At 40.4% G+C, this 15,940-nt stretch overlaps 1 protein-coding gene across 1 annotated transcript; it reads right to left on the reverse strand.

Annotated features, from left to right (window-relative positions):
* Positions 1-9,473, reverse strand: LOC139466791 (uncharacterized). The gene is made up of 11 exons (XM_071248476.1): positions 9,416-9,473; positions 8,233-8,775; positions 6,409-6,594; positions 5,708-5,893; positions 4,489-4,674; positions 4,020-4,226; positions 3,413-3,634; positions 2,118-2,467; positions 929-1,022; positions 263-342; positions 1-27 (listed from the first exon to the last, which is right to left on the reverse strand). Exons 1-11 carry the CDS (start codon positions 9,471-9,473, stop codon positions 1-3), a joined length of 2,139 nt encoding a protein of 712 aa, XP_071104577.1.
* Between the last annotated feature and the right edge of the window lie 6,467 nt (positions 9,474-15,940).

A 15,940-nucleotide genomic window follows, 5' to 3' on the forward strand; every position in this document is an offset into this window, starting at 1 on the left:
CTATGGATCGCAGATGAAAACTTTGAACTGAAACACAAAAGCACATGGCACACCATAATCTTACTGACATACTGTTAAGAAGCCTTCCTTAACTTACTCTCTTACCAGCATCATTAAACATTACATTCTTTAATATACCTTGGAACTGTTCATATCCATTTGACTCAATTTATGTTTCAGGCTAGCAAGTAATAATAAAACACTAAGTCTTAAACTCAGTTCGGACAACAAATGTATAACTAAGAACAGGTAAACGACGTACTTCTTCCAGGACACCGTGAAAGAAGTCGAGGCCGCTACCATACCCAATCTGAATTGCACACTGGCTTTTCCCGATGTTACCTGCAAAGTATTCACAAATGGGGATGAACTAAACAGCCGGGCAAAAGAAACGATACACCTATATATGTTTAATAGTGGCTAATAAGTAATAGTGAACACAAAATGGTTATTCGATGATTATGTATTTAAGGGGCGTCATCGTGGTATTTTGGACACTAAGTTTGCAGTGTTTCTGCGATTGTTTTAGCCAAGTAATGTATTGATAGCATTTGTAATGTTTTGGTAAATTCCAGTTTTCAAGTGTATACGTCTTTTGTCCCGGCAGTTTAGATTTTGACATTTCAGATGAATTCTGAAAATTAGATTGTGAACATTGAACCTCTCTAGTGCCAGTCAGAAAATGAGTCCGTAAAATCTTTGATGCCATGTCGTTTGTGTCGGCATTTATACCTTTAGGAAAAATTAACTGCTGTTGGTAACTTTGGCAATTTGAAATACGGTAGACCAGTTCCATGATGGTGATTCTCTTTCGTTTGCTTAGTATTTTTCAGGTGCCGTAACCACAAAATAACGGTATGCATCATACTGTTCTCGTTGAATTCTTTCATATAGGAAATATTTCAAACGACCATCCAAATATTTGTACCATCAAATGTCCTCTGTTTGCTGGAGGTATTGACTTCTGCTTTCATCATCCCATTCTTGATGATCAGCTTCACCTCATTCAGGGACGTCGTCGCCTGAAATGTACCCACACACAAATATTCAAACCCACAATGGATAATATCGACTCGTAACTAGACCATTACCTTCATGTTTCCTAGCAACTTTTGTCCACTTTGTTACGATGTTAATAGTGTGAGTAACATAAAAATTCATGACGTTCAATAAAAAAATATAAGATAGCCATATAGCAACGAGAACAATTAAGAAAGCAGCGTGGCTTATTTCACGATAAAACATTGTCCATACATGACGTCATTTCTGGAGATTCAAACGTGTGCTCGCAACTTGATGACGTCGTATATTGGACGACGTTTTTTTTAGAGGTATGTGTCTTGTGAGTTGTTCCCCATAGATTTAGCTGGGCGACGCAGACGAAGGCAATGACCGAACGATCGCATCCAATAGTGGGAGAACTATGAAAATCGGTATTGGGAGAAGAGGTACAGATAGTCGACGTGAGGATTCTGAGAATATGCGGGAAATACCAACTTAACCCACCTGTTTTTAACATGGACTTGTCCGACATAGCTAAATAGGATTCTATTCAGGGAGTCATCATTATTAAAATACGCTAAATATATTTATAGCTTGGGTTCTACAAAAATGTCGATACTCATATATGTTGCGCCCTTCATGGTTTTGTCTCCCTTCTTTGTTTTATTGTATGATAAACAACTGCCACTCGTCGTTTATTTCTATAATATAGACATGTTCTCGCTTGACTAGAATGAATGTTGTCTGACCCGATCAGCTATGTTCCAGATTCATAAGAAGGTCTGGAACAGGTTAACCAGTGAGTCAGTGGGTTGAGCGCCCATTTATTAGCAATATCGCGGCGGGAGATTCTAGAAATGGGGTTCAAACATTGAACCCAGCTGGGAATCGAACCCAGATCTTAAGGGTAATGATAGAATGCTTTGAACACTTGGCTACCCACCTCCCCAAGAGGTTCGAGAATCGATACCCAACCATCAGGGTACGATGCCAAGCAATAAGTAGAGCTTGACGATCGGATCACAATGTCAGTCGGCTTTAACAAGTATTGGTACTGGGGACCTGTTCCTGCATAAATATGTGATGGAGTGTAAGAACAAAGTTGTTATACCCACTGTGTAAGTTATATTCAAAGTATGTGTGACGTTGTTGCTGTTAACAACACGAAAGTAGACAGTTGACTGCTGCGTGGTGATGTAGATGCTGCCTCCGTATCCGCAGTCGTCGTTGGTGACGATAGCCTGTGTTTTGCTTGTTGTCTGAGTTTGTTTGAAGGAGAATGAGATGATTAAGGTGTTGCCGAAATGCATGTTGGAGAAACGCAGGATGCGGAGTTGGGTGTTGTTGCTGAAGACGCCGTAGCCCCTGCTTGTAGTTACAACACCAGTGTTTTGTACGTGGTGGTGGTAGGCAGAATGATCGCTAACGTCGCTGTTGAAAGGAAGGTAAACCTCGGCCTGACAAACTGAAATGAAAATGAAATGTTAACGTTGTGATCTATATTCACATAATGCAACCTTCTTCACACTTGTTTCATGCATGTGTACCTCGTTCGCACCTATAATTACATTGCAAGAACCACATAAATACCTTAAGTCAAAAAGTTATTGAGTATAATATCTTCATCGTTGGTCTCATCTCATGTATGTTCATGTGTATTAAGCAAAGATAAATTGTCAGTGCAAGAGATTAACCAGTCTAGAATATCCACCGAAACAAATTCCATTTGGCGCAAAAGACAAAATAGCTGTGAAAATGATATGAATGGACCACTGAAAATCAGAGATAACACCAGGTGTTCGCGATGGGGGTAAGCATGGCCTGCCCCTACGCGAGCACCAGCCATTCATACAATTTGCACAAAGAAGCAAAGCAGTTCTCCTGCCATGCAACGGCGACCTGTAAACAAACCAGACAATCAAGTGATCGATGGACCTGCAATTCCAGTAACAGGATAGTGCATTGACTGATTTCAATGAAACTGATAAAAACGATACATGTATGTTAATTTTCAATTACGTCTGTGTACAGGTGAAGATATTCTGTTTCTTATAAGTAAAGAAAAACCTTTAAAAAATATATTCGTTTTGCAACACAGAGGAACAGTGCAACACAACAGATGTACCAAACTGAGTAAGTTGTGTTTAACGCCGCTTTTAACATTATTCCAGTTATATCACGGCGTGCCAGCTTAATGTGGGAGGTGCAGGTCTCAGACGTTTACCACTTCAGTGAAACCCACGAGCACTATGGTGCTGACAAACCTAGAAACATAATCGGTGCGAACCGGGATTCGAACCCACAGTCATAGGTTTCTGGCTTGCCCAAGGAACGCAACTCTGCACAACGAATCGCGGCGCCTTAGGCGACTGGGCCACCCGTGCCCCCTAAAAAACAGGTGCAGGATTACCTGGGGATGCGACATTCTGGCCAGTGATGCAGCTGCAACTTGTGCTTGAGTACACAGTTCCGGGAGCGCAGTATCTAGTGATCCAGTTTCCATGAATCAGCTGCTGATACTGAGCAGTATTGCCAGGCTTTGCCTTCGTAGAGCCGTCGCACAACGACGAGGGAGCAGAAGTCAGTGGAGCAGATGTTGACGGTGCAGCAGTCGATGGGGCAAATGTTTCATCTGTGATGAAAACAACAACAAAAAATTCTTGGTATGCGATGGTTTGTATATGTCAGATATTATGTCTGATGCAATTCCCTATTTTGCCTTACACCATATGTCCCGTGTTGTTTCAGGTAAACAATTGACTTGTCTTTTCATGTGTTTGTGACGGGTTCGCGAACAGCTGGTTGTGAGGGCTATTTGATAGTGATTCGTAAACACATGCTTACAATATAGTCGGAATAGTACAATGGATATCTCTCATGATTGTGGAAATGGTTTTGTCGCTTTTATTCACAATACCTTCCCCGGTCGTTAACTTTAAGGTCATGGTTGTGTCGAATGAAAGGATAACAATGAACTAATATTCTCGTATTTAGCATGTATAGAGTTAACCACGCACCTTCAGCTTCCACTGTGCAGACAACATTAGCTGGCCAATCGCACACCAAGTGTTGCTGGTTCCAATACAGACCCGGACTGCATTGCAAGTTATGGAAAATAGCACTGGTCCCTGGTCTGGGTTCCTGGCACTGTATGAACCGGGCACAGTCATCAGGGTCTGGCATGTATCCAATACCGTTGGCATACCGACAACCACTGCATGGATCTAAAAAATACGAATAATGTTTTTCGTTGAACCTTCAGCTGTTTACATCCGATTTGATACTTTTACCACATCTATATATTGGTGTAAGCAACACAATACTTTTCTAAGCTATCTACAACGCATCACATTAAACTTTAATTAATGGAGAAATTTTCCTTCCTAACTGAATCTATTTTTACATAAATCTTAGCACAAGTGAAAGTTTGAATCCATGTATAGCGTGTGCATGCCACTTAGGTGAGACTAGGGGTTTAGACCTTACCTAAGCATCCCCCTGTGTTACACGTTTCTGTGTATGTATCATCAGAGGACCCTACACAGTTATTGCCGCCGAAACTTGGAACAGGACTGTTGCAGCGTCTGGTTCTGGACACCGTTCTAGATCCACCTCCACATGAAGCTGAGCACGTGCTTGTGGTGATGATCCAGGTCGACCAGCCCCCATGAACTATAAATAATCGATGGTAATCGAAATACAGAAGAACATATCAATTCGGTAAACCGTAAGATACAGAGGAACAGCTGATTCAGCTGAAACTTTGAAAGATGATGTAGACATATTGAAAAGCTATTTATGTTAGTAGTCGGGATCAATCTATTTGCTGTTTTGTGATATTTGAAAGTAAAATAGCTAATGCTCATTACACAGTGATTTTGTGTGAAATTTGGTATATATGTAGTTGTGAATGGGACCATGTGATGTAAACGATTTTACAATATTCAAACTTTGGACCTTTATTTGATCTTTGTACTTTGTACTTTGCAATTATAATTTCTCAAAATGCATTTCCTCACGAGTGCATCTCCTCAGAAACCACTTTACCCAAAAAGCTGAAAAAATCTGCGCAAAATTCGAATCCGATCATTGTGGTGGCCGTATGTCAAAGGCTTTTCATGTCCCTTTCTCAGTCTTTGTTCATCAAATATGATGATGTAGTAAGTAGTTGGGCTCAACATACATGTATATGATCCGATTTTTGGGCGACATTAAATATTTCCATTTGACCTTTGCACACCTACTATACTATACCTATGGCTGTTACTCCATCATTTATATACCATAAATAAATGCCATTTGTTGAGTGTGCTGTTCTAATTCTTTTTCACAATGTTGATCTTGTTTTGACCGTGCTTCTTAATTCTCTCTCGCTATTTGGCTATGTGAGTGACCGAGAGAGATGGAATTTAGCATGTAGGTTTCCCCTCATGATGACATCATATTTTGTTCACAACATTTGAATATCAACGCTAACAACAGCTTTTTTGAGAAGTGACTGTACTTGACTACATATAATTGTCTACAAACCCAAGAGAGCTACAGTATCGTGGAGCTATCTATCAGAAACATGAACGGTATTTGTGAACAAGTACTTATTTTAACAAATGTTAAGTTGACGTAATATCCATTTTTATACGCAGAGCACAAACACTGCGATATTCATGTCCGCATTTACATGACCTGAAGCTGATTATAAACTCACCTGGGCATCTTGCTGCGTTGCAAGACTCTGAATAATCTCCGGTTGCGGATCCCACACAGTCCGCTCCGCCGTTGCTGGGAGCAGGGTTGGAGCAGGTCCTGGTCCTGGAGATGGTTCTAGATCCTCCTCCACACGACGCTGAACAATCTCCGGTTGTAACCGTCCACACAGACCAGCTTCCGTTAACTTTGTTGTAAAATGAATAACCGACGTAGAAAAAAGCGAGTGTAACAATCAGTATTTGTAAATGGGCACGATATATCAAAGAAGATTAAATTTTGAGATGGCATAATTAGCAGGGTTAACGTATAAAGTAAATTTACCTTTACTCTATTGTAGCTGAAAATTTGAAATTAACCATTTTCATACTCACACCAATTGCATGTTCATACAAGTTATACAGATGTGAAATATTATGGGGTTTTTTAAACGCATATATGAAAATGTATTTACTCTTATTCAATTAGCATACATCTTTGTAATACCAAATACCATTTTTTTTTATGTTTGCCTTATGTAAACAATAAAAGGCAGTTTGAATGGCTGACAACTTTTTTAAAATTCATACAGTTACCCTGTTATTACCTGACCACGTTTTACAATGCTTACAATAAATGTTTATGAACCACTATCAATAGTGATGATGCCAAATCTTTGCGGAAAGGTGTTATAGAATGCTTTAATTGTGGCATTAAGCGTACCTGGACAGCCGTTGGCGCTGCAACTCTCTGTGTATTGATCAGACGGAGACCCTACACAGTCCGCCCCGCCGTTGCTGGGAGCAGGGTTGGTGCAGGCCCTGGTCCTGGAGATGGTTTTAGATCCTCCTCCACAGGATACAGAACACCCTCCGACAGTATCCGTCCACTCAGTCCAGTTTCCGTCAACTGTGTTGTAAAAACAAATGATTGAGATAACAAGGCAGCTTTACCATTAGGATTTGTAAATTGGCAAGATATATAAAAAATTCAATATATTTAGAAAAAGAACATTAACGTTGTTATCCACTGATCTAAGTTGACGGGGATGTTAATATCGTAAGAATGGCGGTCGGGTAGCCTAGTGGTTAAAGCGTTCGCTCGTCACGCTGGGTTCGATTCCTGCTATGGGGGACAATGTGCAAAGCCTGTTTCTGGTGTCCCACGCTGTGATATTGCTGGACTATTGCTGAAAGTGGCGTAAAACTATACTCACTCAAAATCATCGTAAGAATGAAAAGTTAAATGGTTTAGTTTGCAAAGACCTGAACCAGGTTGAAGAGTCTACTGAGTTTCAGTCATGTTTTCTATAACATCTCATCGACCTTTTCTACAATAAGCTACAAGTTTTCTCCAGTTTCTTTGCAAATATGAAGAAGCAAATGTGCAATGTGTATTTAACAAGTAAGGTCCACTATTGTATTATAAAGTCAATTTCAGTCCGACATGGTAGACATGAATAAATTCAAAGCGTCAACGTCAGAGAATATCAGGTTTGATTATCTAGCGGTAGGGCGCAAGAGGCACAATAGTGATGAACATTATATGAATGGATCACTGAAAATCTTGATGACACCAGGTGTTAGCGAAAAGGGTACTCATGTCCTTAAGGATGACTTTCAATAGATGAAAGACCGGGTATCTAAAAAGTAATTACAAAGTAAGTACAAAAGAATATCAAGCTGGGCTCGATTTCACATCACAGGAGTATGTGAGTATGGTTTTACGCCGCTTTTAGCAATATTCCAGAAATATCACGGCGGTCACATCGCAGGAAGTTAACGACTGAAGATTACCGGGTTCATTAGTGGCATCCATTTGCTGAAATCAGAGTATAGTTGAAAAGTGGGGGTAATTATGTTTAATGTTCTCGAGAGACAAGACAATCGTCATGTGTCCAAGACAGTGACGTAGAAATCTGAGCCTTCAATGTTACCTTTATACAATAAATGTACAATATAATCTAATATTCACATCAACAGATTATTACGTTTTATAAACTATAATGTTTACTTAAAGCAAGGAAAGTGCACTCATTAATGCCATTTCATTATAAAGTAAATGCAGTCAGGATGGACAAAGCGACCTTAGCCTTAAGGTGATCGTAACACCCATACCTTATCACAGACTTAAGACTGTCTAAACGCTAAGATTGTTTGCACAACGCCTCCCAGTTCTACGCAGTAGTCATTCGATCGCGATGATTGCTCAATGAACTCCTGCATGATTGTCATTAAATAACTGGGCGGTCGGGTTGCCTTGTGGTTAAAGCGTTCGCTCTTCAAGCTGAAGACCCGGGCTCGATTTCCGACATGGGTACAATGTGTGAAGCCCATTTCGGGTGTCTCCTGCTGTGATATTTCTGGAATATTGTTAAAAGCGTCGTAAAATCAAACTCACTCACTCATTAAATAACATGGAGACAGGTAAATGTAATGAAACATCACTTGAAGGATATACTCGATCTTAATGCTTTCAAGTATGACTAACATCGATGTGAAACAACAGAAAAAATACAGCTAAGAAAATCAATGTGTTTGGCTATACCTTTGCAGACCTCCTGCACCAGAGTGACGATAATGTCGTTGAGTTCACTAAAAGTGGTAATATTCTTGACATTGGCGTTAGATGAAGCAATGTCGTTTAGCTCTGAGATCCTGATTCTTGAACCGATTCCGATCGCAAACATCTCGATGTCCAAAGCTTTCGCAGTTGCAGCTTCTTGTGCAGTTCTGTCTGGATATCGGGACCGGCCGTCGGTGATGACGATGCCGACTTTAGGAACGCCAGGACGACTCTCGGTACGCATTATCTCTGTCATTTTGGCGATTCCAATGTGCGTGTGTGTCCCTTCCTGAGGATGGCCAAACTGGTTGATCTGTGCCTGCAGTTGTGACCGGTTGGTGCTGAGATGCGCTACGTCAGATACAGACGAACTGAAGACCACGGCACCAAACATCTGACCTTCCTCTCCAAGATCAAGCCAGTTTGTCAGCTGGATAAGAGAATTCTTCAGAAGGATAAACTCATCATCTAAAATGCTGTCAGAGCCATCAACAACGGCAACGACATCCAGCAGGTGCGCGCAGTCTGGAAAACACAGAAATATCAATGTTTCCAAGTATTACTTCAACTTTCATTTAAATCGATTTACGGATTCTCAGTGTCTAAATCGTTGAACATGTATAATATTGCTACGTTCGAATACAGGCAAGTCTCAAATTTGGGCCATTCCTTGAACATAAAGGTATAATAAGTAAACCCGCATTATAGAAGTAAAAAAGGCTCAGGTCACTAAACACGAGAGATAGTATGGACTTTCAGTTATATTGTAAAGTTATTGAGCCTTATCCTGAAAAGGTTGTGGATTGTACAATACATATACATATTACACAATATGACACAATATGTGAATTTGAAAATTACCCAATTCCCAAACTGACTTCTGTTAAGATTGTTAGTTTGTTTTAAAGCCACACTGAGCTATATTCCAGCTATAACGTTTGCCTGTAAATCATGGAGTCTGGACAATACCGTCATTGACTGTATGAGCAGCTACCCACGCCATCCGGGTACGTTGATTCTCCATCAACCAAATCACCGAGCCAGACCTACTGATCATTAAGACCAATATGAATTGATGGAGACTGGAATCCCAATTTGTAATGATCAGATTGAAATTGATGAGCTGATCTTAATCTGACAATTATATATCACAGTCATATCTTACTCTGGCCAGACACTGCTTGAACACCAAAGACAATGGCAATCACCGCGAACCAGTTCATTCTGTTCACGAGACGAGACTGAAAGCAAGAAGTGTTTGAGTGAGCGAGGTGAATGACGTATACAACGATGTTTCAGTAATATCCTGGCACGGTATGCATGTAACACGAAAGCATTAAACAGTGCAGATCTTACAAGTCTACGTCTTCAGAGAAGCCTAGGAGCACAGAACAGTAAGACCAAAGTGGAGAAATTTGGGATGAGGACAAACTACCTGCTGATCTGATACAGTCGAACACAGGTAAGTGACTCTTTAATTATTATGAATTACCAGCTGTGCTTTGTCAAGAAGCTAATCTTCACGAATCTGTACCACATGCAAACTATATATCGTCGGATCATATTTTTTCCGACGGCCATGTTTATCGCGAGTACTCCCGCTATGACGAGGGTTGTGGTGTCGCACAGGCATTGTAAAAACTCAAAAGATGGCTTGATTTTAAGATAAAGTTTTCTTTTATAAGTTAGTGACATGCTTTAAGGTTGTTCATGTGATTAGCGAGAAAACTAAGAATGTTTCTTCAACGTCCGAAAGCCCATAACACGGGGATATTATCATGCTTGAGAGTGATGCTCGGCATAGCGTGACACAATCAGGGCAGACCAGTAACACCTACCTTTCCAATGAGAAGAGTATGTAGTGTCCGCGGTTGTAGGTTTAGGACAATGTTCCCTGTTACCTGTCGGTCGAGAAGTGAGTTGCGGAGTAGGAATGTCACATGATATATTCATGACCACCCAATGACTGCACAGGGTGGACACTCATCCCTTACATGGGCACATGACTCATCTTATCCCCAGATCCGGGGATCAGCTGAACATTCTGGTGAAACACTGAAACACACATGGCAAACTCTATCGTCTGTAGCGTCATAATTGGTACTGCGTACAAGCCTTCCAGATCAAATACGCCCAAGCTACACAATCACTCTCTATCACATGGAGTCAGAGTAACCCGGTAGTCACGGTGTTTGTTTGTTTGTTGTTTTCATGTACTCGGTTACTGAAAAGGCGAGAATATGTTACCCCTGCTTCACACAGTTCAAATGTCCCAAGAACATGCAAATCTTCCGTCTTAGATTGCCACGATGGTTTTCTATGCAATTATGCAAAAACAACATAGACCCATTTATAACAAATAGTATTTGGGATAACACGTTCTTAGTAAAGGACAGTTTCTGGTACTTTTAGGGGGTTGAGTCCCATCCGGAATTCGAACCCAGTTTGCCAGAATGAGGTACCTAATCGCCAACACCCGGATCGGACACTACCCCCCAACAGTACGAAAATCTGTACTTTACTAAGAAAGTGTTATCCCAAATATAACATTGTTACATTTGATCACTTTCTAAATGGCATTGTGTGTTCATCAACCCATTACATTGAACAACTAAGGAAAATATCAACGTGCATATTTATAATGCGTCGAATCCACACCCTAATCATGCACAAGGCGTAATATTATTACCCCAGTCAGTGGGTCAGGGTGCACTCGACTTTTATTCTCTGGGGAGTATACAACCCAGGCGCTAGAAGGTTAACAGTCAAATTATCATCTCATCCTACCGGGTACCCTGTTACTGCTGGGTGAAGAGAGGCATATTTCGGACAAAGTCACTTGCCTAAGGAGACAACACATGTCACATGCAGGGCTGAGACTTTTAGAAACTCTAAGTAATCAAGCTGTCGAACAAGGTCGATCACCGCCAAAATATTATTCTCCGCGACTATGTGTTTCCAGGTTTCCCTATTGCAGATATGTTTTAGCACTGCCTCCTTTATAACATATATGTAAAGTTTGGTGGTAAGACATTTAGGTTAGAAGTAGGCATCCCAAAAGGCATCAAACATGCTCCCCTTCTTCAGGATCTTCTTCTTTCTTTATACTTTGAATCAGAATTTCTGCTCGGATTGGCAAAGTCAACACAAGGTAATTTGGCCAGTTTAACGTCAGATATATCGTTCAAAAACCATCAAATAGCCAATTCCTTTCCACTGATTTACCCATCTGAACAAGAACTAAAGGAGGCCATTGAGACCGCCATCTCTCCCTTAATGTGGCGCAATATTCCAGTAGCTCCAGCCATTGGTGTTTACATTTCACAACTTTGAGGTGCAATCGAACAGGCTCTCTACCAAGATTTCAAGGAACGTCATAGTACACTTACTCAGAAGTTGTTTGATCAAGGTTACAACATTCAAGGCCTCAGTAAAGCTTTCAAAACGTTTTATGGTAGACTTGTGGCGGACATTTCCCCATTGATAGTGATTCATAAACACATGCTCATAATATAATCGGAATCGTACAATCGACTCTGCATTTTACAGAGATTTTTTTTATAAATAAGGAAAGGGTTTTGTCGCTTTTATTTAAGAAAATTGTGCCCTTATTCTTGTGTGCTTCCATTGTTGCAGAGAGTGATATCGTCATTTTGTCAGAACAAAAAAATTGAACCTCGTGAACATCCTCACGTCCACTGAACAGCGATTTACGCAGTCAGGTACCATGTTACACAATCATAAATACATTGTCACGAAGGCTCAACGCCACTTTGAACAATATTTCAGTTATATGGTGGCATGTCAGGTCACTGTGATGCAGTCGTTTACCGGTTTCATGACATTCACGAGAGGTTTTGTCGCTTTCATTCGTTCATTTAGATGGCTTGGCCATCGATGACACACACACACACCTAAATGTATGCAAAACATATGATGTAATGGAGAAACCATGACACGGAAGGCTTTTCTGTGCCTACCCGGTTATACAATCATACCTTTCCTGAGGTGGAATGGTTTGTCTAACCTATAAACCGCTATCCATTAATCTATGTCATTTTTGGAGCCTATATTTACGCGGTATACGGGTCGCAAATAAGCGCGGTATAACGAGACACGCTTTATAATAGTTGTTATCGCGGGCCGCTGCTGGACTGCACGTACAGAAGAAGGCCGTACGTACAGAAAGAACCGCGTGGGTCGTACCACATGGCATTGTGTCGTTGACTGTTCACAAGAGACGATGTCTGACGATGACGATATTGCAATTGTAAAACCTGGGGAGCAATTGTAAAACCTGAGGAGCAATTGTAAAACCTGCTGAGTGGTCTTACTACAAAAGGAAGGTCGTCTGGGAGATGGTTACAACACCAGGTTTATAAGCATACACATCACATAAATGCAGCAGAATGCTTTACCGTGTCATTCAATAAAAAAGCTCATTTCAGCGAAATAGGAAACACGATACTATCTTTGTATCTTGAAGTCACTAAATTGCCAACGCCATCCATTAGCGGAATACAACCAGGAAGTAAATATCGTATACCTTTTATGTCCCTTCCTTTCTTTGGATCCTTGTGTACATTGTATGATATTGATCTTGGTAATGTGTTATTGTTAATTCTCAAGCAGTACTATTAATTTCAACACAGTTCTACAACAGTTGTCCTTAGACCAGCATAGCTAGTACAAACGCCGGGCACAACTGATGGTAAACAAGTACATCCAATAGACCAATACACCTTATATACGGGTATAACCCGACAGATCGTACACAAGTACATCTAATGGACCAATACACCTAATACATGGGTATAACCAAACTGATCGCACACCACTACATCTAATAGACGAATACACTTAATATATTGGTATAGCCCGACAGATCGTACACCACTACATCCAATAGACCAATACTGCTAATATACGGGTATAACTCTACTGAACGTACACCACGGCTTCTAATGGACCAATACACCTAACATACGGATATAACCCGATAGATCGTACACCACTACATCTAACGGAGCAATACACCTAATATACGGGTATAACCCGACAGATCGTACACCACTACATCTAATAGACGAATACACTTAATGTACGGGTATAACCCAAGTGATCGTACAACACTAGATCTAATGGACCAATACACCTATTATACGAGTATAACCAAACTCATCGTACACCACTACATCTAATAGACGAAAACACTTAATATACGGGTATAACCAAACTGATCGGACACCACTACATCTAATAAACGAAAACACTTAATATATTGGTATAACCCGACTGATCGTACACCAATACATCTAATGGACCAGAATATATAATACACGGGTTTAACCAAACTGATCGCACACCACTACATCTAATAGACGAAAACACTTAATAAATTGGTATAACCCACCTGATCTAATGGACCAATAAACCAGATATACGGGTATAACCCGACTGATCGTACACCACTACAAGCTCTTTCCATATTCATTAATAATCTTTGCCAAAAGCAGATTCCGACTATATCATGAGCATGTAGTTATGAATCACTGTCAAATAGGGATGATACAGGGGGTCGCAAAAGGGTGAGCGTACCCTGCCCCACCGGTGGCACCCATCACAAACACATACAGACAAGTCAAGACAAGTCAACTGTTGACCTTAAACACACAGAAGCATATGGTGCAAGTAAAAAGAAGGAATTGCATTTAACATCATTTTTGCCACTGATTAATAAAGTTTTAATTAAATTTTTTTATATATGTCATATAGTGTTTAGGTAAAGCATTCAAAGCCTCTTTTCGTCTTGAGAATGAAGCAAAGATGCTGAGCACCTGTGTTATACCTTAACGCTTTTATACAGTTTATAAATGATGTACTATCTTATTTCATGGCACGAAATGTTCAGGGCAGATTTAGTACTGCTAAAAGTATTTTACGCCAATATCAGATATGATGAAATGGAAAAATATTATGACAGTAGTCAATAATTTTATATGATATATTACGATTCCTTGTGCGCGCGCGTGTGTATTTAGTTGATGATATGAAGGAAAAGTAGATCTTAGCTTAGACCTTAGCAATAATCCACTGTTATCGCGTTCTACACGTGCACTTGTGGACATAATCTACCACTTGAACATGATATCCTTCAGGTTAAAATTGGTTCGTAATTCACTTGCAACTGATAGCGTTTGTGAATTGTGCCGCCACTTGCAAAGATAAGTCCACATTTTCGCGGACACATGGTATTAGCACTGTCTGTGCTGCGACGAGGAACTTGGTCTTTTCTGAAGGAGTGTTGGGAGTATCACATTTAAATTGTGTCAAATCCGGTGAACATATTCGTCAAATACACATGTTGGCCTCATCTGACATTGTCAGTAACCCGGGAGTATATCGAATGTCGTGAGACATAGACGTGTTTCCAAAATAGATTCGTTTATTAATTAACAACAATTTTGATATCATGTTCATTTTGTTAGTTATGATTACTTCGGTAGAGTTATATAATGCCGCACGTCAAGTAAATGTAGTAATATTCATATTTTTTACAAGACGAATGAATACAAACGTTCGAAACAAACTCAAAAAGTTTGCTCTCAGAAGTAGCGCTAAGCCTAGTTAGTTTGTTGAATGACGGATTATATGTATAATTATTCCTATCACCTTCAAATCGGGGAATACTGAATTGTTAAGGGTCGTGTTCTACAGAAGCTTGGGGGTGGTGGGGTGTTGAGGGGTGTGTGTTGGGGGGGTGGGGTTGGGGGGGGGTGTAGAACAAACAATGGAAACTGTATTTATCGTGACACAACGACCTCTGGTTATGTTTGAGTAGTTCGACTGGAATAGGCTTAGCACTGCGCTTGGCAAGCCAGACCTTCTCAACAACAGCCATGTATTAGATTTCATCTGACACAACAGCGTGTCCCCTCGCAACGTTTCAGTAGACATCAGACTATGTTACGTATCATCATTTCTATCAGCTCTACAAGATCAACGGATTGTGACTAAATAAAAGGCTGTACAAGTACTTGTACGATATTCAAGTATTTGTGTAATATTGCACCCTGCGTTGGTACGGTGGCATTTGAACTACCGACTTCGATAGCATATGTGCCTTGTTCATGTTTGGCTGGTGATAAATCAATTCAATGACAGTCAAAAAAAAAAAAAAAAAAAATGTTAATTACACATGACGATATGCACTGATGGCCACCAAACGTTGAGCAGTCATTACCAACTTGAAGATATCTTCTCTTTCTTATCTTAAAATACTATTCATGTACACTTTGATAGCGCTTCTCTTTCTGTATCTGAATACTATTTGGATTTTATCAAATTAATTGCTCCATATGTTGGTTTCTTAACTGCCCCCTTGGCCTAGTGGATAGAGTGCTTCCTCAGAGAGCGATAGGTCGGTAGTTCGATCCCCGGCCACGTCATACCGACAGACGTAAACAGATTATACTTCTTGTTGTTACCCTTTCAGGAACTCGGCATTAAATGGCTAAGACAAGGACTGGTCGGCTCGGATTCAGTATGTTGTGTCTGAGTGGGTATTCATGTCAAAACTGTGGCATGGTATCTCAATGGGCGAGCACAGCCGATCCCGTTTGTCGCCTTTTACGCCAAGCAAGGGTTGCTGAAGACCTATTCTATTCCGGATCTTCAAGGGTATAAAGGT

Source organism: Haliotis cracherodii, unplaced genomic scaffold (assembly GCF_022045235.1).
Source record: "Haliotis cracherodii isolate W230 unplaced genomic scaffold, xgHalCrac1.p SCAF_19, whole genome shotgun sequence".
Classification (NCBI taxonomy): domain Eukaryota; kingdom Metazoa; phylum Mollusca; class Gastropoda; order Lepetellida; family Haliotidae; genus Haliotis; species Haliotis cracherodii.